This window comes from Macadamia integrifolia, chromosome 8, assembly GCF_013358625.1.
Source record: "Macadamia integrifolia cultivar HAES 741 chromosome 8, SCU_Mint_v3, whole genome shotgun sequence".
In the NCBI taxonomy this organism is placed as follows: Eukaryota; Viridiplantae; Streptophyta; class Magnoliopsida; order Proteales; family Proteaceae; genus Macadamia; species Macadamia integrifolia.
The window spans coordinates 7,173,815-7,196,254 of record NC_056564.1 but is presented as its reverse complement, the minus strand read 5'-3'; the positions used below and the strand labels follow the sequence as shown (position 1 = coordinate 7,196,254).

Sequence of the window (22,440 nt, the reverse complement as noted above, 5' to 3'; positions counted from 1 at the left end):
TTTTTTTTTTTATTATATATATATTTTTTATGTAAAGGGATTCTCATAGCTAGGCAAAAGTGACTCACCCATCGACCAAAAACGACTTAAATTGAACCTATTGTGTAGCTTAACTTTAGACCTTTCACGAAAAAATGTCTTCAAGTAGAAAATGTTTCAAACGTTATATTTTTAACTTAGAAACACTTCAAAAAACAGTTGAAATATCTTGTGTAAATTATTAGAGAGAGAGAGAAAAAGATGTCGTGATTGGGGTGGAGTAAGAAGGTGGAGGGGGATGAGAATGGTATAAAGGAGGGAAGAGAGTGCGGAAAAAGGGTCTCTATTGAATTTGGGGAATTGGGGTGGGAGAGGGGAGAGAAGAGAGCAATTGCAAGATAGGGCACCGAAAGGCAGAGGCAAGATAGTGGGTGGTGGAAGTGAGAGCCCAAGGCAAAGAAGGCCAAAATGCTTAAGGAGGGGCAGATTTGTAAAGTGAGGGAGGGGGAAAAACAAAGGGGTGATGATAATATAATACAAATACCAAACATTGGCATACAAGGGCAAATTTGAAAAATAAAACCAATTTAGAAGGTACCACAGATGTCTATTTTAAAACATGAGGTACCCTAAAAATCATATTCTATAACAATGGGTATGTAATTTAACCTTTTTAAGGTAAAAAGTTTCTCACTTAACTAATGTATTTCATGCATTCTGATGGTTTACTAATAAGTATTTTTTTTTTCATAAAACTGAAAAAAAATAATAATAATAAATAAATAATATATATATATATATCTGTGTGTATATAAGTAACACTTTTAAGGCTCAGAGAAGTTTGAGTTTATCATTTTCTATTTCTTCATAAAAATAAAAAAAAAATAAAAAATCCTCGCCTGATCATTTATATATGTATCCATGTGAGTGATACTGTTTCCTGCGCTGCCATTGGGGTAGGGTGGAAGATTCCTCCACACTGGCGGTGTGGGGAATCCATCCTTTTTTGCAACGGGGGTGCCTTTGGAATTTGTTTAAATACGAGGGGGTATTCTGTCATTTTAGTTTTTATCCTTCTAAAACCCTAAACTCATTCCTGGTATAAAAGGCTACTGGGATGCGACATGTTCAGTCCTCGTTTGTTGTAGGGTTTCGGAAGGAAGGGAAGCGCACCACTCTCTAACCCTTGCGGCCATCTATTTGCTCGAAGCAATGGTAAGGGGGCAACGTCCGTGCTTTCTTTTACCATTCACAATTCGTAGATACTCATGGCCATGTATGTTTCCCGGTGTGTTTGCTTTCTTTCAAACGAAATTTTGTGATTGAATCAGTTGTGGAGAACCCTAACTGTTGATCTGCGTATTATTTCACTTCTCAGATATGAATGCCGGATAATTTTGTTGACGTATTTAATCTAATTTCAGCATTCAACTCTATAGTCATTGTTCGAATATTCATGTTCATCTCTGTGTGGATGTTGGTTTTATGCTGTTATAGATCTCTTCAATTTATGTAGAATTCTAGGGTTTCGATACACTCATCCGTGAGCTTGGATTCTCGAGGCTTTTGTTTGTCTGCAACGAAGAATGATTTACTAAAAATCTGTTTGTGGTACTTTTGAGGGTAAATCATATACTGAAGTACTTCTGTTTTGCTTTTCACTGCGGAATTATTTGATGCCATCCGCAACTGGTTTCGCAATTGGAACTATTGACCTTCTTATGCCGTTCGTTATTATTTAGCATATAGGTTGCAGCTTTAAACATGTACACTAAATTATTAGTGCTATCGGCTGCAGCGCTTCCATCTGCCATCCGCCATTCCCTTTTCTTGGTTCTCAATGGTAGCGATATAATACCTTGACATATGTACTTTAATTTTCTTTGCACTGATGAGCAAATATCTTCATTCCAAAATTGTTAATCAGTGAAAAAAACCTTTACTGCCTTAAAACATCCTTTTAAGAACTATTTATGAAGAATGAAACGGTCTATTAATATTTTGGCAAGCAAGAAGCATGTTGAGGGTCCTATTTTTTTATAGTGACAATTGAATTTGAATTGCAAATGTAATTCCATGTGTGCATAGATATGAATGTAGTCTGTGACCTGCCACTGTGATGCTTATAAGATGATAGGATGATCGGTTAATGAGATTGATTGTTGGAATGGGAAACATCTCTTTTCAAGGCATTTAATGAAATATGATGGATATATGAGCATGCTATATGAGACTTTGTATTTCCCCCCACTGTTGCTGGACTACAATGTAAATATAATCCATTCCATTTGTGAATTGAAAAGAAGGAACAAAAGTATAGATGTTTTTCAAGTTATGCATAATTACTTACTATTTTTTTGTGTTTGGAATATCCAGTCGAAGAGGAAGGTTAGGGAGCCAAAGGAAGAAAATGTGACTCTTGGGCCTACTGTCCGTGATGGGGAGCATGTTTTTGGAGTGGCTCACATTTTTGCATCGTTTAATGACACATTCATTGTAAGTATATGTGTTCCTATTAACTAGTGAAAAAAATATTTACAAAGAAGGCTGCCATAGTGCTATTCAGATCTGCTTCCAACTGTATTTAGGCCTTCTTTGATTGTTTGGTTGTCCAGAGAGTGTTAGAGAGAAGAAGGTGAAATGTAAGAAATGAGATATATTTGTAATTGATGTTTTTTTCTGAGAAAATGCAAGAGAATGAAAGAAATGGTTGGCACCCACGGTTGCTTGAGTTTACTGTTTGAGAATCACAACATTAAATGGGTCTGATTTGGTAACGTTTTAACAGAACCTTGTTGGGAATGTAGTTGGAGTGTCAAAATGTTGCGAAATTTGAAGTTTAAACTCACTGGACAACCAAAAGATTCAATAATTACTGTAGTAATAAAATAAAGTGTTCTTTTTCTATTTGCTCGACGGCCAAACATAGTCCCAGTAAAGAGACCTAAAAAATATAAAGTTGATTGGATCTTTTTTTTTTTTAGTGTACAAGTTGATTGGATCTTGGTTGCACCTGATGTGACTTGTTTTGATTTACTGGTTTTTTCAAGTTCAATCCTGGTAAGCTTGATCACAAATACTGATGAGTTTTACATTTGGACTGCAGCATGTCACTGATTTATCAGGAAGAGAAACACTTGTACGAATCACTGGTATGTATGATTTTGCATCTTTATGTTTTTCTCTGCTTTTGGTCTTTTTGTTGGTTTCGAACTTTGGATGCGCTTCACTCTTATGATTGCAATTAGGGCAGGCCTGGGTCGGGCAACTGATGAATTCCAAATAAGACCCGGTCCTGTAGTTTGGGTCTGTGAAGTAATTTCATTTTAATTGTAAAAATGTGACTATTCTTTTTATCTGAATTACTTCGCTATTTTTTTGCATGTTATATTTTCACTGTTGTGCATAAGTATGCTGGCTTTGTGCATCATTCTCTTGATTGGTTTGGATTGGATCATTTGGGAATGGACACTCCATTGCGTATCAGGTCACTGAAGTTTATAGTGTTTGTGACTTGCATTGTATGTGGCACTCGCAAGGAACCCAATCTGTCGAATACAACATCTGACTGGACTAGGCAATTATTCTTGTTACTTATGTTTCCATACAATCTTCTGTGCATCAAGTTGATGGACTTCCCCAACAAATTTTAGGACATGTTTCCACATAAGGAGGTTTGGTGGTGAGTGTTATAAGGTGACTCCCCCTAGGAGGTACATGAGAACATGACTCCTATACAGATAGCAGGGACTCACTGTTCAATCATCAATTTTCCTTTAGGTCAATAAATCAAATGCGAAATACAATAGAAATTCTAACAGTCTGTTGATTTGAAAAGATATTTTCCTATTTATCATAAGCATATTTAATTCATTTCATTCCTTGCCCCCCTGCTGGGAAAAGTAAGATAATTATAGCACTGCCCAACTTTTTTTTGTTGAAACTAGGAAAGGACTCTGTTTTTGGCTGTAGTCTCAATTATACATTGACTTCCCTTACGTAGCTATTTTCTTTTTCACCGACGAGTGGTTGTAAAGGTGCATGCTCATCCATGCTATAATATTGGTTCATTATTTCTGGTAGTCATCTTTTAGGTCAACTTTCACAAAGGACTTGTACATCTAGGGTGTCTTACAAACCTTCTCAACCTTTTTCCCATTTCAGGTGGCATGAAGGTCAAGGCTGATAGGGATGAGTCATCTCCATATGCAGCTATGCTTGCAGCCCAGGATGTTGCGCAAAGATGCAAGGTGTGAATTATACCTGCATTCTGTAGACATTATTATACTGAATTTGCTATCCTGAGAGTTATCCCTACTTTTTGAACTTTCTTTTAATAGCTTACTGGTGCCTAGTTCAAGGATTCAATGTCTAAACCAGTAGTGGTATTACAATTGAAGAAAAAAAAAGAGGAAGAGATAACATGCTACATTATAAATCAAGCAGCAGCTTGACTCTTATTTTCTTTTCTCTATAGGAACTTGGCATCACAGCTCTGCATATCAAGCTTCGTGCCACAGGTGGGAACAAGACAAAGACACCCGGTCCGGGTGCCCAGTCTGCACTTAGGGCCCTTGCGCGATCTGGAATGAGAATTGGCCGCATAGGTAAGACTTTTGCCATCAAGAGGGACACTTACCTCTCTTGTATCTTGACATATTGAAATTATCTTGTTTGTAGAATTTCACTCCATCTCTTGCTTTTCATTTTTCGAACATTTTGTGTATTGCTTATTTGCGGAGGAAAATGGATTTCATCCATTGTTAAGTATAACCATAATATTGATCTCTTATCTATGTATGTTTCAGAGGATGTGACTCCGATACCCACTGACAGCACACGCAGAAAGGGTGGTAGAAGAGGAAGGAGGCTGTGAGTCATTTATTTTATTGTCTGGTGGTGGCAGAGCATGCAGTTGGTGGTGTTTCTCTTATCTGGAGTCCTTAGTTTGTTTTCAGTTATCAGTGAACAATTTTGTAGTTTTGACAATTCTCTGTTAAGAGTATTTTTCCTCCTATGAAATTGAAGTATTACTCTAAACTAATGTTATGTTGGTATGATTGCTTTTTGGCAAGAAAATGATGCCGAGTCCTTAGTTTGTTTTCAGTTATCAGTGAACAATTGTGTAGTTTTGACAATTCTCTGTTAAGAGTATTTTTCCTCCTATAAAATTGAAGTATTACTCTAAACTAATGTTATGTTGGTATGATTGCTTTTTGGCAAGAAAATGATGCCGTATTAGATGCATGCATTGGCAAGGCATATTGGTTCCATAATCCTCAATTTCTTCTTGTTTTAGCCGACTCTGACTTATATTGCAAGAACCCACCTGGCGTCTATGTTTTTTGACTTGCCTATTTATCGTGTCTAGAAACATTGGTAATAAACTCATCAAGGTTGGCAGGCTTCTGTATCAGATTAGAAGCTTATAAGAGGAACTATGAAGATTTTTCTGGATGTTTATCTGGGTATTCCTAGCTTTTTTGTGTGAATTTGCCGTTTTGACATATCTCATGAGAATCCAGTTCATGCACCAACGATTGGATTAGTGTAAACCTATTTGGAGTTAAGAGTATTTAGAAGTGGATATGGAGGGGTTTAGAAACCCTTGGCTTTGAACTGATAAAAAGGGTATTGGCCCCGTTGTCAGCATGCAAAGATAGGCAGTTCGAGCACTAGATAGCTGTTAATTGTGGTTAGTTCGTTTCTCAATTTATTCATCGATTGAGAATGTCACTTCTGGTGAATGGTTGCTGCAAATATTCTGCTCTTAGTGTCTGATGTCACGGCATCTGCAGTGAGCGATGGGGTGCATCAAGCATTCAATGGCTGGGGGATTCAGCCATGCACCCTGACCATTAGAGTCCACTAGCAGCAGGTAACCCCGTCCCTCTTGTATGCTACCCCTTTTAGTTCCATACCGTTGCAAGTGTGTGACTTGTCATTTGTGGATAAATCCCCTTCGTTTTTTTTAGAACTTCCTGTTCATTACCTAGACATGCCATACATTTGTTAGTTGTTACACTTGATGAAGTAACAATTGAATACGGGAACTTGAATTGTAATTTTTATCATATAACGCAAATAACATATTCACCAAATTTGAATCCGATTAAAGTGTCATATGACAGCTGTAGGGTGATGGAATAACATGGCCCACAGTATCATTTTTTTTTTTTGGTAGAACCTATTCAAGGATACAAGAAGACTGTGTTTGGTAGTCATTTAGAAAAACATCAAAATTCATCCTAAATCCATAAAAAATGAAATAAAACGTTCGGTGTCAACTTGGTGTTTTTTTAATTTTTTTTTTTAAATGAAAAGGAAAAAAAAAACTAAAAACATAAAATGATGAACTACAAAATCTTTTTCCATCATTTCGATTTTGTTTCAAATACAAAAAGATGAACAACTAAAGTCTAAAGCAATCGTTCCTAAAACAGGTTTATCAAACACCATTTTTTTTTTTTAATTTTAAAACGACATTTTAACACATTGAAAATTCTGTTTTTGACACGAAACATCATTTTTGCAACTGAATGATTATCAAACACAGCCGAAGTGTGCGACACGATCAACCAGGAACAACTGCTCTCGCCCAGACATTTTCACACAGGAAGGCCACTGTAACAACAGATCACAGCCATTACCACCAGTCGTGTCTCTAAACTATGTCTATAAGGCTGCGTTTGGTGAGCAGAAACGACATTTCGTGTCAAAAATAAAAATTTCAATTTCTGTGTCAAAATACTGTTCTTTTTTGAACAAACTGGAACAGAACTACCTTTTGTCGTTCCCTCAATTCTCGTTTCTACCTTCTTCTTTTTTTAAACGAAACACACCATAAATGCACCAAACGCTTTATTCCGTTTTTTCGTTCTCATAAAATGAGAAAACTCTAAAAACGCTTTACTAGAACGTTACCAAACGCAGCCTAAGATTTCCTCAAACCAATTAGATCCATCAGCATCAAGTACCTATCCCTTCCCCACACCCCAAAATAAAAATCCCTTCATATTCAGAGGCACCGCATCACAAGGAATGACTGCTCTAAACTACACCTTTTTCTTTGTGGTTGGTAATATTAGAAAATTAAATAGCATTGCTTAATTGCTTGCACTCTGTCCAGTGCCTACATGAAGTGCACACTTGCATGAGAACTCGTCTGATAATGACATAAAGGAAAATATAAATCGAAATGATTCAGATATATAGAATCTCAATGGCATATATAAATTCAAGACTGCCTGCTTTAATAGTATCACTTCCCACTGTTAATTAGTTCTATCATCGGACCATATTCTGCAAATCTTTCTTAAGACAGAGAATTGACCATTCGATGCTAAAAGAATCTCAGCTGACGACAAGTTTGCTCCATCAGTCCTTGACAGCGGTTCGCAGTATCTTCACATCATGGATAGGCCTGAATCAGCAGAGGAGTAAATTATCAGTAACTGGAGGAATTAGGAATAGGCAAATGATTGTGCAGTGTTTCCAGTTTTTCCATAGTTTGTATCTTAGCCGCAGTTACCTCTTTTCCTTCATATTGCTAATTATCAATTAATAAATTCACGCATAATGACATTAGCAGAGAATAAATGGAATTAAACAGTTCCGCTTCTGCGCAGGCACATGAAGAAAAGAATCTCTAGTGTTGCCTCTGCACATCTTAATTTAGCCACGTTGCCGACATCACCCTCTATATTCAAGTATTAAATTTCAGCCCAAGATGATTATTCCAAATGACACAATCCTCCAGTCAATTTTAGTCAAAATTTGGAAGTCAAAGCACATATTAGACCTATGGTCGAGTTCGGCAATGAGATTTAACGGATAGGAAATCCACAAGGTTCCCTATCTAGCCAACAGCTGGAACAGCTAGACCAGCCTTCCACCACTTCACACTTTTAGAGACTGAAAGTAGCAGGAAGTAAACGTTCAGTATATGGCAGGCCATCTTCATAATGACATCCAAGATTTTTGAAGGGATACCTAGATGGTAGGAATGGCAGAAATAGCATGTTCACATAGAGATTCCTCTCTTTAAAGAGTTCCCATTATAACTTTTGCCACAAATAAATGTACATCTTAGTTCTTAACTTAATTAATAATATGGGAAAACCACATGGCTAAAAAGTCGAGGCTAGGAAATTGCATTCAATCCCCTCAACACCAGGCACTGCCTACTTTCATGTGGAAAAACTGTCTATCACAGAGTCACCCAGGATATCTAGTTTAATTCTGGGCCCAACATCATTCCTAGTTTCAACATCACTCTTAAGGAGCTTAAAAATCATATTCCATTGAAGCCATACCTATCAATGTTGTCGGTTTGAATACTTCCCAGTCTTTTGATGATTTCCATTCCCCTACAAACTCTTCCAAATATTGTGTGTTTTCCTGGACAAAAAGAGAAATCCATAACCAAGCATTATCAAATAACATTCTAAATAGGGCAATAGAACTTTTCCATAAAGACATAAGATCAGAAAGCCTGTCATTCTCAAAGCAAGAATAATTGATGGAAGTTCTAATTCAGGGAACACAAGCACCAGCAATGAAATCTTTAGGTAGGTGTGAACTTGCACCAAAAATAAGATACTCTTAAGAAGAATCATGCTTTCCTAAGAGTTGCAAAAACTAGCATAGGTCTGAAATTTGGTCGGGGTTGTCTTTGCATAGAATATGATGGCATCATGCAATTTGCTGTGACTGAACTACAATTCCTTTGGGAATCATCCACACCTTGCTGATGTCTTGATGAATATAATCACTGAATCTACTATTCTGTCTATAGTTTGATAGAAGGAAGGGGTGAGGAATTCCAGTAATGGTTCCTTGAAAAATTGGTAAAATGGAGCATGCTAATCAGAAAATGTTATTACCATCCAGATGCTGACATGGTGCAAGGGTAATAAAGAACTGACTTCCATTGGTATTTGGACCTGCATTTGCCATGGATAGAATACCAGCTCCAGTATGCTTCAACTCAGGTTTTATCTCATCTTCAAACTTAGAACTGCACAGCTTTAGAACACAAATTAGAATGGGTAAACTGACCCATAGCATGTCACACTTAGTCTTAAACTAGAAAAAATGTGAAAATTTTGGCATATTTATGTATAGAAAATGTTTGTTCTGAACCTTTCACAGGATCCGGGGGCCTCTTGCCCCATCTCTTTCGTTTCGACGGTTAGATATCAGGCATACAAATGAATTTAATCATCTCGAGAAGGAAGATGGGAAAAATAACGTGAGAAAAAGAACCTTTTGGTGGAGTCTCCCAGAGAACAGAATAGCACTAGTTAGTGACTAAAAGCGGCTATAGTGAAGCACGCCTGACTGAACAGGGCCCATCCAGGGACTGAACAGATTTATTTAATTTACCAACATGGATACATCGAAGTGTAACCAAATATTAATATATAATTTTAAATGTGGTGTTTACTAACTAGCCGTCCCCATTTAGTTGGGATAAGGCTGAGTTGTTGTTGTTGGTGTTTACTAAGTCTTACCATAAGCTATTTGTATATGCAAAAACTCCTTTGACTTATTGAAAGAGAATTTGGAAAGTTAAAGCACCAAAAAATGCCCTTTGCATGGACAGAAATCAAGGACAAGGTCTGGGCTACAATCACTTTTGTGAAAGGAAATCCAAAACAGCTGTCCCACATGAATATGAAAAACACACTGTAAATCAATCAAGGTTGATGGAATCAGAATTGCAATTGGCTAGCTGAAATCCCGATTCCAGCCGATCCAGAACAGTACAGATGCTGATTTTAGGGTGAATTACAGCGGATTCTGGCTGATCTGAAATGGAATCAGATCAGAATCGGAAGCAACCATTTCCAGTCCCAATTCTGAACTCTTGAACCCTGAGATCAACTGCTTCACCACTGTTCACGCTCCAAAGAAATCTGGAATCAATTCTTTTCTGTTGTATGGAATTATGTGGGTCTTGCCTAACATCAGTGTTATCTGTTGTTGTGTGCAGTATATATTGTTGTGGCCCTTAACAGCTCGAGTTTTTGGGATAAGGTTGTAATGGTATCAGAGTCAGGAGGTCAGTTGTTTGATCCCTGGTAAATGTGAGGGGTTTGTATTATGTGTTTTTTTGCCCTTATGTGTTGTGTCCCCTTGGCACCACTTGATGGTGTCACATGAAGAGCCGTGCATGCGTGTGTGGGCCTGCACGCGTGAGAGGTGTTGTTGTGTGTTGATATACATTGTTGTGGCCCTTACTTAATAGCTTAAGCTTTTAGGATAAGGGGCTGTAGCATTATCCAAGTGTTCCTTGGCATTTTTGAGGCATAGACTGACCAACTCACGCATAAAGTGGCTGCTACCAACAAGAAAATTGATTGGGTGAAACTAATTCAAGGCTTGAGAATAGGCGGGGAAGAGGAAGAATTTTGAGTATCTATCATTTGCAGTTTCTCTACTTTGTGAAAACCTTGTATATTTTTCATGCTAAGTGTTCAGCTACCAAAACATAGTCGTCATCGTTCACCTTTCTTTGGCCATTCTCTACTTTAATGCTCTAATAATCTGTCCCTTCTTCTGTCTTTGTGTTTATTGACTTGTGCCATACATTTTGTTGTAAATTTGTGATCTTTATAGTTCTCAGTATGATAATAAGTGATACCTCTTCGTTTCGTTATATGTTTTGTGTGCCAACTAATCAATGCCTCCATCCTGAAAGGCCCAAAATACCCAGGATAATGTTGCGGCTCTTACAGACACACCAAGCACCCTGGTTGAGGTCCTGGACGGATTAAAAGTCTTGGCCGTTGGTAAAAGGAAAGGGTTTGCATTTGCTGTTACTGTTTATTGGAAATTTTAAAAGTGAAATAATGTGTTGAATTTTTGAGAAAACATACAATCCCAAATATCTACAAAACAAAGCATTCTATCTGTTGTACTTTTTGTTCTTTATATGGAGGAACTTTCAACCCTGGGTGGTGTACAACAATCACTCTTAACTAGTAAATGGGGTTTTATAAGTGTAATGGCAGATAATCTTTCTGCTGCTTGTATCTTGTTACCCATTAAAAAAAAAAGTGGTGGCATAGTTTAAAATTTGAGAATGGTGTATTAGATGAAGATCAATCTATTCTCAGAAGTCAACACAAAACTTTTATAATTTAATCCTGTTGAAACATTCTGAATTACAAACAACCTCAGTCAGGTATTCTTAAGTCGTCTGCCTAGCATTTTCCCTACATCTCCCTGCGCCTATTACTGTAATTCCTATGATTATCCCCAACGGCTCTCATTATTTCACCATTTTTTGTTGTTTCCCCAAATGCGGGCTTCACATTCATACACACACACACACACACACACCCTAACATTTACCGGCACTTGACCAGTAACATAAATAGCCACCCATCCCCAATCCCTATGCATTTAAGTCTAACAAAAACAGGAATAATGCCGACAGTAAGATAAAGCTATCTGTTTGATTCATTGATAAGTTCTAGTTCATAAGCCCCAAATAAGCTTCTGTTTGCAATAGGAATCCAGTATGCGATACATATCTCAAAATATGCAGGATATTTTTTTTTCGGAGTAGAAAGTAAATGGAGAAAATTGAAGTTGTTCATAAATTTTAGTGAGAACAAAAAAAAAAAAAAAACCATCACCCAACACAATAGCAAAGCCCAGGTGGAGAAAACCTCCATGATTTTAGTGTGGCTTGAATAAAGAGAGAAAAGAAGGCAGATACCCGTATATCGATTCTCCACCCCTCCCTGTTCCTGTGGGATCTCCACCTTGTACCATAAAATCCTACACAAAAGAAATTAACACAAGCAGAAGTTAATGCCCAGGGGAAAATAAAAAAAAAAATTAATAATTGTTTTAGAAATTTGAAATCTAAAACAAGAAAAGGAAACCTTGATAATTCGGTGAAATTTAGTGTTGTCGTAGTAACCTCTTCGAGAAAGCTCAATGAAGTTTCTGCAAGTTCTAGGAGCGTGCTTAAAATATAGCTGCCACAAACCAGAAAAAAAAATCTCAAAATCGCCAATGAAAATCCAGTGAAGGTAAGAGAGAGAGAAAAACCTCTACAGTGAAAGAACCCATGGAGGTTTCAAGAGTAACCTCCGGAGGCCCTCCATCCGCGCTTCCCCACATCTCTCAGCTCGGGAAGTCCCAAAGCGTTTTGAACTGGTTTCCTCTCTTGCTGTCGCAGATGACTCCGTTAGAACTTCACCGCCTATGGCACGACCGCCATCGTTCATATATACAGGAAAACCGCATAGGAATACTTCTAGTTCTCTCCCTGAGTCCTGCGTCTCCTGAGACTCCTGACACAATCTACGGTCGAAAGATGGTTATTTTTGTCATTTTACAAATAGAATAATACTAGAATAGGGTTATTCTCTAAATAATTACCAACATACCCTTTCCGCAGATGCAGAAGACGAATACAAAAGTACCCTACCTGGTCGCGTGCTCTCCACGCTAGAACTTAAACAGTAGGGGAGCACGTATATCCAACCAGGGGTAGTGGCGTCATTTAACGGAACTCTGTGATACGACGTAGGGGAACGCGAGCAGGTACTGTTTTTTTTTTCCTTATTAAGAGAGAGAGAGGGAGAGAGATCGATCGTGGACTTACCGGTGACGGAGCGGGTTTCCCCAACAGCTGCTGTCTTCAATTCTCAACCTAACCGTTAGCTGTCGGAAGATTAATATTTCTGTCTTTTCTTCCCGGTGTTTCTTTGCGATCGATGGTTCCATTGAAGCAGAAATCGTGGTAATCTTCGTATATCAGCTTCCTGATCGACAAGAGAGACCTCAAATCTCTGTAAAGATGGCGATTGTCTACGCAGTGGTCGCCAGGGGAACAGTCGTGCTTGCTGAGTTCAGCGCTGTCTCAGGCAATACAGGCGCCGTTGCTCGAAGGATCCTGGAGAAATTACCGTCCGAGGCTGATTCGAGGCTGTGTTTCTCGCAAGATCGATACATATTCCACATACTTAGATCTGATGGAGTTACCTTTCTCTGCATGGCGAATGACACCTTCGGAAGTGAGTATTTAATTCTATTATTTGACCCCCCACCCCAAAAAAAAAAAACATCTTTTGATAGCATTTTTAATATCTAGTACAATTTTTTCTATGTAGTTTATATGTTGGTGAATCCAATGAATGATGATCTTTATTCACCCTGTTGTTTTAGTAAAAGAAAGATTGGGTTTTAAGTGATGCGATTCATTCTCGAAACCTTAGGGTTCTATTTATTATTTATGGTAGGAGGTCTCGGTCCTTAGATATAATTTCGTCGTTTATATTTATTTGAATCCTTTTATTCAATTAACCTACAGGTAATATTATTGCTTCTCATTGGTTGTGTTCTGGCTAAAACCTAGTAATATTTAAAATTTAAACTGTAATATCGGATTGGGTTGATTGCTTCTTTTGATATGCGGTGATGGCGGTTAAAACAGAAGTGATTCTCGAATTGTTGTGGCAAAGTAGTGCTTCTTGGCCCTGCAATTCATAACAAGCAGAAGCCCACCATAAGATATTGCCATTGGCCCTTCTAATTGCTTGATCAACTGGTTCAGATCCCTTACAGGATGCCTTTCTATAATCAGCGATAGCGCAATGTAGCCCAGTGTTACTGATTCACCTTTTGAGAAGTAAAAAATAACATACATTTCACAAAAATGATCCTTTGGAATCAAATTGCTGATGGTCAGGACATTGTTGAGATAGCCGCTGAGATAGCTTCCTGATAAAATACTTTGGTTGGAAAAGCTTTCAATGAAATAAATTGAGGACTAGCCTTCCAAAATTTTGTAGAGCATTTAACTGAATCTTCACATGAAAAGACCTTAATGTTCTAAGTTCAAATCCTTCTTCTTGCAATACTTTTTTTTCATCTTTACCATATGGTTTCTAGTCAACGATGGTGTCCCGCTAAAGCTTAGAGCTTTTATTCTTAGATTCACCTTTTGGTTTTGTGTTATGGAAACCATAATGTGTCGAAAAAAATTTCTTTTCCCACTGGGGTTTTATGTATTCATATTCTCATGTATTCTCGTTCAATTCAGACATTTCATTTCATAAGTTGTTGAATGGGATAAATTGGAAACTTTGCCTTGATCCATACAGAAGAATTCTTTCAATGGTATTGAAAATGCTGATGTAATTAGGGTCTGTAGAAACACTCCCCCCCCCCCCCCCCCTGGAAATAATATATTTTTTTTCAATTTATCAAGACTCAAAGAAGGGTTAGTTAGAATGCTATTGCATAGAGTCTTATGGGGACTGTGGGAGGACAGGGTGTCAGTCGCTGATTTGGGTAACAGAAAAAATAATGGACAAACCAATGCTGAAAATGGTTAGGCTTTTAAAAGGCTTTTGAGAAAACTAACAGGCAGGATTCACATTTTCAAGGAACTCATAAGCAATTGTTTTCTCTTCCCTTCCCCTACCAAATCCTTGCCTAATTTTAGACAAATGAAATCCTTAATTGTTTGTTAATAAAGAACTGTGCCTAGGATTTTGTCTTTCAGTTTCAATAGAAGCAACAGGGTTCTTGTAATCTGCTAGTGATAGGATAGGTTTCAAGGCTGGTCAAGCACTAAGAAGGGTTAAAAAATAGATGAATCTTGGGTTACTGAAGGAAACCAGTAAACAGATCTTATCTACTATATTTGATTATTTTCTCTCTATATAAGAAATGAGGTATCAGCAGAACGAAGGAAGTCTTCGTAGTAAAGTAAGTGGTAATATTTATTCTAACTTCTACCTGTATGCATGCTGTGGTACATGCCATGCCACGGGTGGTGATACTTGATACAGTAGTCTTAGCTTTTAATCATTCCTCCTGCACATCCAAAAATAAAAGCGGAGAAATAAAAAGGAAATTGTAAGATATTAAAAGAGAGGCTGCTCATTGAGATTTTCTTTTCATGATTTATTCTGTCTGATCTCACATAAACTTTCCATATAGTCTAATTTAATTTTCAACTTTCATTTACTTTTGTCCTGTTCATTTTTCTATTTGACTAAATACCTGGTGCTACCCCTTTATAGTTTATAATATATGCATGTAAACTACCTCTGTCAATTTAAGTAATATTTATTGTTTGCTGCACCATTAAGCATCTCTTTGGGATTCCACCTGCTTATTCAGACTTTTGATATCCCTAGCTGATCCATGGCCTTTCTTATCCTTTCATTTCTTTAGGAATCTTTTGATTTCTTGTAGTACATCTCTTTACATTTCACCATTTGATCCAGGGAGAATCCCTTTTTCATACTTGGAGGATATCCATATGAGATTCATGAAAAACTATGGCAGAGTGGCTCACTCTGCACCAGCTTATGCAATGAATGACGAATTTTCAAGGGTCCTACATCAGCAGATGGAATTCTTCTCCAGTAATCCTAGTGCAGACACTCTCAACCGTGTAAGAAGCGAAGTTGGTGAGGCAAGTATCTTTTTGTTGTTGGATTTTATTTTTAAAATGATGATCTAATTTTCTGTAGCACCTGGGAAAGGATTTTCTTGTGGTCCAATTGGATGCTTTCTTTTCTGTTTATGAAGAAATATTGAAGAACCTCGATTTGTTTTCTGGAAGACCATAACTGAGGTCTGAAGCATTTTATGATTTCTTAGTACAAAGGCAGAAGAAATTTGATTTCTGAACCTGTGCAGATTCTGTTGTCTGCCTCTTTTATGATTATGAGAAGTGGATTCAAGACCATCTTCTGTAGTTTCATGACCTCATACTCCGAGTGAATACTACCCAAAAAAAAAAAACTCCAAGTGACTTAAATCCATTGTATTTTATGGGGTTTCAATCTGCTAGTTTTATCAGTTAATTTATGTAATTTTGGATAAATATTTGTTTTCTGAGGCAGACAGTTTGGATATTTAATTCTTAGGTTGCTCGATTTACTGATGGGAACAATTGTTGATATTCAGATACGCACAATAATGGTGGAGAATATTGACAAGATACTGGAGAGAGGTGACCGGATTGAACTTCTCGTGGACAAAACTGCAACAATGCAGGACAGTGCCTTTCACTTCAAAAAGCAGTCCAGGCGTCTTCGTCGTTCTCTTTGGATGAAGAATGCTAAGTTATTGTGAGTACCTTTATATCTTACAGCTTAAGCTTAGGCTGGTCAAATTGAGCATGCTCCAATCAAGAGGCATTCTTAATTCCCCCAAGTGTTGATCAAACTATTGAGCCATGACCCTCAGTCTTCATTACAATTATATGCATCTTATGATGATGAAGAGCTGCATAAGACTTGTTCCCTGGGGATGGATGTCCAGCATGCAAGGGATCTGAAATGTTCTATCAGTATGACTTAGGGCTTTTAGAATTAACCCCAGTTGGACATTTATAGCCATCAGATCAATTGACTTTCTCTTTTCACTCTGAAAAAATTGGGTAAAAAAAAGGCTGTAGCATCCATTCTATGTCTAGAATTAATTGGCCATGTTTATTTTCAGTATATGGCCAATTCAAGAGATGATTCACTCATTTAATGATCTAAATTACGATGTATCTATGCTTAATGATTAGGAGGGAGTTGAAGAATGAAGCCTCATCCTGCCCAAAATTATTAAGTGTTCAGCTTCCATCAATTCCTTGTGTCACATGACACTAAAGACCTCAATTAGTGCTTGAGTTGTGCTGCCATTCCCATGAATACTTAGCTGCAATATTAATTGGTCGAGATCATGGACTTAATTTTATTAGTAATTCTGTTTTGCCATTTCTTGTAATTTGAAAACCCAATGAGCATTTCTAGTTCCCCTATGGGGCTAAATTACCTTTCTTCATCAATCACAGGGCCATGCTGACCTGCTTGATAGTAGTGTTGCTGTACATTATTATAGCTGCTTGTTGTGGGGGCGTTACTCTTCCTTCATGCCGATCTTGATATGTAGCTTGACTGGTATCCAAGTTCTCCCGAGTTATGTAGTGGCTGCATTTAAGAATGTTGCTTACTTCTCTATAGTTGAGTGAGGCTCCATATGTCCCAAGGCACGGAATATCTAAATATGTTGGCAAATGCTGATTTACCGCATCTACGAGGGTCCCCAAAAATAACCCTGGCAATCATCCCTGCAGAAGCTCCAAATATTCCGTTTGGCGAACTGTGGTGTGATATCCTTCCTGTCATTCTCCTTCATTAATTGTTGCAGATTTTGTCTATTGTGTGTACTGTAAATTTCAAAATTTTCTTGTATATTATTTTTATTATCCATTGTGAAAGATTAGCTTCTGCTCATATTAATTTTGGTTGCCATTTGTGTAGGAGAGTTGCTTTTGCTGTTTGAATTCGTATTTATTATAAAAATTGGAAAAAATCGCTCTCTCTAGAACTGTTGCTTCTCTCTTGCACTGGTGATTTTTCATGTTATAGTGATGATTATTAGCAAGCTTTTCTTGAGCAAAAGCTGATCTGCTTTTCTCAATTTATGTGGTTGGCGTTGGACATTTTTCACCTCGTAGATTTTGTGAACTCAAGGCAAACCTTCAGCTGGTTTGAAGATGAGTGATTGATTGCTTAACGGTCTCAATCAGTGGCTGATTCTTTGAGCTTTCTGCTTAACTCGGTGATTGTTCGTCCTGGTTTGGAATATCCATGTAGCCGACCCCATTAAATTGAGATAAGGTTTTGGATGTTGTTGTTGTTCGGTGACTAGTTGGTGAATCTCTATTGTACTGGGAAAGGGATCACCTCTTTGCTTAATGGTCTTAATCAGCGGTGGATTCTTTGAACTTTCTGCTTAATTTGGTGATCGTTCATCCGTGTTTGGAATTTTCATGTAGTCGACCCCATTAAGTTGAGATTAGATTTTGAATGTTGTTGTTTGATGACTGATTGTTGAATCTCTATTGTATTGGGAAACACCTCTTTGCTTGTGCAAAACCTACACGGACGACTCTAAATGGATTTCAAATCCATGCGATGCTGTGCTGGGAGCTTCTTGGTCATCTCTTAATTAATGGCTATATCACAATTGGGTCTTGCTTACCAACAAATTATAGTCCAAGGGATAAGGGTTAACTTTTTGTCTGAAACCTCTTTTCCTCTCAAAAAGCAGCATTGGTGGAGTTTTGTTGATTCCAACTTTTAGTTGGACAAAACTACTCACCATATATGATTGGTTGAGAACAGACTTTTGATTAGAACCAAACGTCTTGCTTGGGGCACGAAGCTCGTTCTCTTACTAGATTAATAACCCTATCAACAATGCATTTTACAAAGCAGGTCTTTTGGCTCTAGGAATAAAAAGAGGGTACCTAAGTACCCTAAATTATTCACTCATTTGCTCCACTCCCAAAGCTCTACATATCTGGAACGAATAATACTACTAGACTATGTATTTTTTCATGTGTATGTGTTTCCCTATTGTCTCTCTTCTTCACTTTTCTTTCTTGCAATATTCCAATGACAGTAAATGATCTTGTTTCTTGACAATTCCGATCATGGTAGATAGATCAATGTTTGGATTGACCGATTAGTTTTAATTGTATTTAAAATTGAGAAAGTACCTTTCTTTTTCTTTGATAATTGTGTCTCTCACAAGATTTGAACTAGGGGTGCAAGTTTGGCCTTGACGGCCGAACCCGCCCTTGGCCCACACTGATCCCGAACAAGTACTGACCTAAAAATTTTGGCCTTGAGGGCCAGCCCAACCCTGAGTCAGGGTTAGAGCAGGTAAGAGTTGATGTCTTTGGCCTGCCCAGCCCACTCTGAACCCGGTCATGATTTTTTTACCTTGACTTTTGGCCTGATCCGGCCCTGATTTTTTCCCCTGATGTTGACCCTGATGTTAATGTTGATTTTAACCTAATTTTATATATTGTTTGACATTGAGTCATTGACACCTGAAAACTCCTAATTTATTTTCTCATCGATCTCTCTTGCTTTTTTTACTAAGAAATTTGTAACTTTGTATTTTTTTCTCCTCTTTGTTATGAATATTTTATATTTTTAAGTTATTTCATATTTTGTAGGGTTGGGATATACTCATCCCTTGATGGCAAACCAGGGTTAGGGTCAGGGTCAGGGTCATCCCAGCCCAACTCTGAAAAATCAGGATCAGGCTCAGGGTCAGGGCGGGATGGCCCTGACCCTAAAAAATCAGAGTCAATCAGGGCGGGGAACTTAAGTCCCACGTTGAAAATAAAAAAGAATGTAATATTGTTTACAGATTAAAAAGGAAATCATAAGGGTGTATAGTTTCATAAAATGAAGGCCCAGTGTGTCTTTTTTTTTTTTTTTTGGGGGGGGGGGGGGGGTTTGAGATTTGTTTTTACATATGAGATTTTATCATAAAGTTGATTGTTAGGTAAATTTCATCTATGTAGGTCAGTTAGAGGACTTGACCTGGTTCTAGAATAATATTTAAATCTCAAATTCAGTCATTTACTGTCAAAGACATATTCCTATTTCCTAGTATATATCGACCTATATACTTTTTTGCAATTTGATATTTTATAGAGTCTGACCTACTTAAATTGGTAGGTTGAAACCTAACAAGTGGATAGGAGACCAGGACCATGTGGTCAACCTATAGACAACATTTCTGCTCCAATAAAACTGCCATTTGGTAGATGTCCGACTTCAGGTACAATAAAAAACAATCAAAAGTTGCAAGAAATTGGCGTGCAACACATATTTAATGTATCACTCACACAGTCCCTACAAACCAAAAGTGGCAAGAATTGAAGTACCTAACTTGAAAATCCAAAAGTAAGAAAGAAACCACAAAGAAATTCAGATTCAGATTCACGTAGCAATCAAGCAGAAAGGGTAAGCAAAGAAGGTCCTTGTCAATGCTTTCTAAGAGCCAATGCTGACATAGCCACCAGCAACATGAAGAGGACTGCTGCAACAAAAGACGCTACTACAGCCCCACTGGTTTGATCACAGAAGCTATTGAATTGTCCACAGATGGGGAGCCAATTTGCGTTCGGATTCCCATCGTGAGCCAAATAGACAATCGCAGCTGCCGCTGCAGCACTGGCCGAAGTGATGCCAACCATTACCTTAAATACCCAAATTAACAAAAATGATTTTGATCAGGTTAAATCAATGCATGGAAGACACTAATATGAGCCATGTAAGCTAACTTACTGTGTCTAGGATGAGTAGGAGGAGCCTTGGTCCTCCTGCATTGGGCCGAACGATGCTGGCAATGGAGAAAGGCAGGGAGAGGACGAGATACCCGCCAGCCACCGCATTCGCCACGACGAATAACCTGCATATATATATATATATATATATAGAATAGATTGAACTTCATGTAGGACATGCACTTAACCAACTAATCAACTCAGTTGTACGCCGTTCCTACATGTAGGGGACGGGTCTTCTTTGCATTATAAGTAGGGTAAAAAACTGATATTACACACCATTACTAAAAGTTCAACTTAATCAATCCACGTAAGATGGTTACAATCTCAATGCAATTAGTCATGGTTACCGCAATGAGATTGTTCCATTAAATATTCATCCAAGTACCTTATGGTTCAGGGATGAGCTTCTCACTTAGTGACAAGCATCTTAGCAGTTGGGCTCTAGCCTAAGTCTAGGGATGGTCCCTGGTTCAATCACCCAATGGGGTCCCTTGCTGGCCCTTCAAGATGTCTTAACAATCGGTTTTAGATCCTTTGTGGTGAGGGGTGAGTGAAAGTGAGGATTCCACCGTTGGAAGGTCCCAACATGCATCCCAATTGTTGGATCCTCGTTGCCGCTCACTATCTCACCGTAAAGGATTTTTATGACTTGCCAACCTGACCAGTTTTCCCGAGTTTAAATTGGTTGACCCAATCTGCAAATAATTTGCATGGTTGGCCATTCGCTTAACCTTAATCCTGAACCCACCACATCAGCTCTAGTATCTCTAGATATACCAAGTCTTCTATATTTTTCTACTCCTAAAATTCAAAAAATACGTACGTGAAAGGAGGGAAATCACTATAGGTGGCCCGAAATTGAAATGACTGAGTGAAGAAGGGGAGAGTTTGATTGGTCGTTCCCATTACAATGGCACCAGTAAGAGTAGCCGCTATAGCAACAAGCCTTATAAGGAAATCGAACACGGCGATCCCCTTCTTCCAGCCTCCATTTACGTACTTGATTGACTTTATAGACTTCATAGACTTAGTGGTGGCAACCACCGGAGGAGCCGCCGGAGCTTTTCCTTTTGTGTCGACGGTTGCCTCTCCAATGATGATGGTAGTCGCTTCACCTTCACCGCTCTTCATTTTCGTCAAACGGATTGTGGAAGACAAGGTGATGAGAGTTGATGAGGAGGAAAGGATCAGAGGGAGACTTGGTGCTGTTAAGGAAATTGCAGGGCTTGTGATGAAAAAATCCCTTCATGGGTGATGCCTTATATAGAGAAAGATTAAAATATTAAATATAAGTGAGTAGAAGAAAGAGGACATTAATTTTAGTTAACTATCGCTTAGCATCATCTCTTTGTATCATGGAGGATTAGGTGCTTTTGTACAAATTGGGTAGAGCAAGGGGAGTAGTTAGTCAATAACTTAATCCACTATATGAGTTGGTACTTTGTTAATGACTACAGAGTAAGAGAAAGCAGATAAAGTTTTCATATGAGAATCATTATCGGGGTTGGTCTGCATGGATAGAATTTATCCAACAATCAACTATATGGTGAATTTCATCTATATGAATCAAACAGTACGAGAACTGATCCACACTTGGAGTAAGAGGTACCCTCAAGACTGGAGGTTTTATTTTATTTGTTGGTAAAAATTTTCTAAAGAAATAGCATAACCCTATGCAATGGCAGGAGAAATAAGATGAAGGAACTTCTCTTCATGAGATAACAAGTGTGCCATGGAAAGGAATTACTTAAATGTCTAACTAGTTTTGTTAAAATGACTAACCAAAATATTAAAGGAAATTGTAGTTGTCAAATGCCAAGCTCATGTTTCTTGTAGAGTTGTAGGTATTTTTCAATTTTAGAATGGGAAAGAAGGTTCCATCATCTTCATGTTATGAAGGTCTATTGCATGACATAATAACTCTTAACAATCTAATTATTTAATTAACACAGTTAGTACCTTGTCATTTTCAGAATTTTGATGTCATGTACGGGGGGTTATTTAAAAATGGGCAAGAGAATCCTGTCTGCTTACGTAGTTACTGTGCCAACATGCAACCATTGAGAGGCTGCACAAAAGCATCTAGATGGGGTGCAATGGTATGAAATCACTTGTGTTTAGATGTGAAGACGTGCAAGTGGACACAATTGTTTTCTCTTTTAATAGTATTATATTAATGATGATGATTGAGAGATGCCTTTATACTATTAAAAAGTATTCAACAGAGGGGGAAGAAAAAACTACTTGAAAGTAATGATTATTCAACTAATAACAATCAAAATCTCTCTCATAATTAAGATTATGAAATGATAAATGACACTAATCAT

At 37.8% G+C, this 22,440-nt stretch overlaps 4 protein-coding genes across 4 annotated transcripts; 2 read left to right on the top strand and 2 right to left on the bottom strand.

Moving 5' to 3' along the window:
* The first annotated feature begins 1,039 nt into the window (after positions 1-1,039).
* Positions 1,040-5,168, top strand: LOC122086568 (40S ribosomal protein S14). Its single transcript, XM_042655479.1, has 6 exons — positions 1,040-1,194; positions 2,356-2,475; positions 3,086-3,131; positions 4,144-4,229; positions 4,457-4,586; positions 4,788-5,168. Exons 1-6 carry the CDS (start codon positions 1,192-1,194, stop codon positions 4,853-4,855), a joined length of 453 nt encoding a protein of 150 aa, XP_042511413.1. The 5' UTR covers positions 1,040-1,191; the 3' UTR covers positions 4,856-5,168.
* A 1,895-nt stretch (positions 5,169-7,063) lies between these two features.
* Positions 7,064-12,289, bottom strand: LOC122086566 (peptidyl-prolyl cis-trans isomerase CYP18-2). Its single transcript, XM_042655478.1, has 6 exons — positions 12,049-12,289; positions 11,880-11,975; positions 11,711-11,772; positions 8,865-8,998; positions 8,295-8,379; positions 7,064-7,402 (listed from the first exon to the last, which is right to left on the bottom strand). The coding sequence occupies exons 1-6, from the start codon at positions 12,118-12,120 to the stop codon at positions 7,357-7,359; spliced, it is 495 nt and encodes a 164-aa protein (XP_042511412.1). The 5' UTR covers positions 12,121-12,289; the 3' UTR covers positions 7,064-7,356.
* A 91-nt stretch (positions 12,290-12,380) lies between these two features.
* On the top strand, positions 12,381-17,346 carry LOC122086565 (vesicle-associated membrane protein 714). The gene is made up of 4 exons (XM_042655477.1): positions 12,381-13,019; positions 15,243-15,433; positions 15,931-16,094; positions 16,811-17,346. Exons 1-4 carry the CDS (start codon positions 12,803-12,805, stop codon positions 16,899-16,901), a joined length of 663 nt encoding a protein of 220 aa, XP_042511411.1. The 5' UTR covers positions 12,381-12,802; the 3' UTR covers positions 16,902-17,346.
* Positions 17,347-19,679: 2,333 nt separating this feature from the next.
* On the bottom strand, positions 19,680-21,323 carry LOC122085677 (casparian strip membrane protein 1-like). Its single transcript, XM_042654176.1, has 3 exons — positions 20,937-21,323; positions 20,112-20,235; positions 19,680-20,023 (listed from the first exon to the last, which is right to left on the bottom strand). Exons 1-3 carry the CDS (start codon positions 21,242-21,244, stop codon positions 19,808-19,810), a joined length of 648 nt encoding a protein of 215 aa, XP_042510110.1. The 5' UTR covers positions 21,245-21,323; the 3' UTR covers positions 19,680-19,807.
* Positions 21,324-22,440: the final 1,117 nt, after the last annotated feature.

What these genes read in the sequence shown, in the direction of transcription:
- LOC122086568 (XM_042655479.1), top strand. An exon ending in CGTTTAATGACACATTCATT is followed by an intron (nt 2,476 to 3,085) that starts GTAAGTATATGT and finishes TTTGGACTGCAG; the next exon opens with CATGTCACTGATTTATCAGG. An exon ending in AACACTTGTACGAATCACTG is followed by an intron (nt 3,132 to 4,143) that starts GTATGTATGATT and finishes TTCCCATTTCAG; the next exon opens with GTGGCATGAAGGTCAAGGCT.
- LOC122086566 (XM_042655478.1), bottom strand. Translation starts at nt 12,120, where the DNA reads ATGTGGGGAAGCGCGGATGGAGGGCCTCCGGAGGTTACTCTTGAAACC. An exon ending in GGTGGAGAATCGATATACGG is followed by an intron (nt 8,999 to 11,710) that starts GTATCTGCCTTC and finishes AAAGCTGTGCAG; the next exon opens with TTCTAAGTTTGAAGATGAGA. An exon ending in ACCATGTCAGCATCTGGATG is followed by an intron (nt 8,380 to 8,864) that starts GTAATAACATTT and finishes CTTTTTGTCCAG; the next exon opens with GAAAACACACAATATTTGGA.
- LOC122086565 (XM_042655477.1), top strand. Translation starts at nt 12,803, where the DNA reads ATGGCGATTGTCTACGCAGTGGTCGCCAGGGGAACAGTCGTGCTTGCT. An exon ending in TAAGAAGCGAAGTTGGTGAG is followed by an intron (nt 15,434 to 15,930) that starts GCAAGTATCTTT and finishes GTTGATATTCAG; the next exon opens with ATACGCACAATAATGGTGGA. An exon ending in ATGAAGAATGCTAAGTTATT is followed by an intron (nt 16,095 to 16,810) that starts GTGAGTACCTTT and finishes CATCAATCACAG; the next exon opens with GGCCATGCTGACCTGCTTGA.
- LOC122085677 (XM_042654176.1), bottom strand. Translation starts at nt 21,244, where the DNA reads ATGAAGAGCGGTGAAGGTGAAGCGACTACCATCATCATTGGAGAGGCA. An exon ending in AGTGATTTCCCTCCTTTCAC is followed by an intron (nt 20,236 to 20,936) that starts GTACGTATTTTT and finishes ATATATATGCAG; the next exon opens with GTTATTCGTCGTGGCGAATG. An exon ending in TCCTACTCATCCTAGACACA is followed by an intron (nt 20,024 to 20,111) that starts GTAAGTTAGCTT and finishes TGGGTATTTAAG; the next exon opens with GTAATGGTTGGCATCACTTC.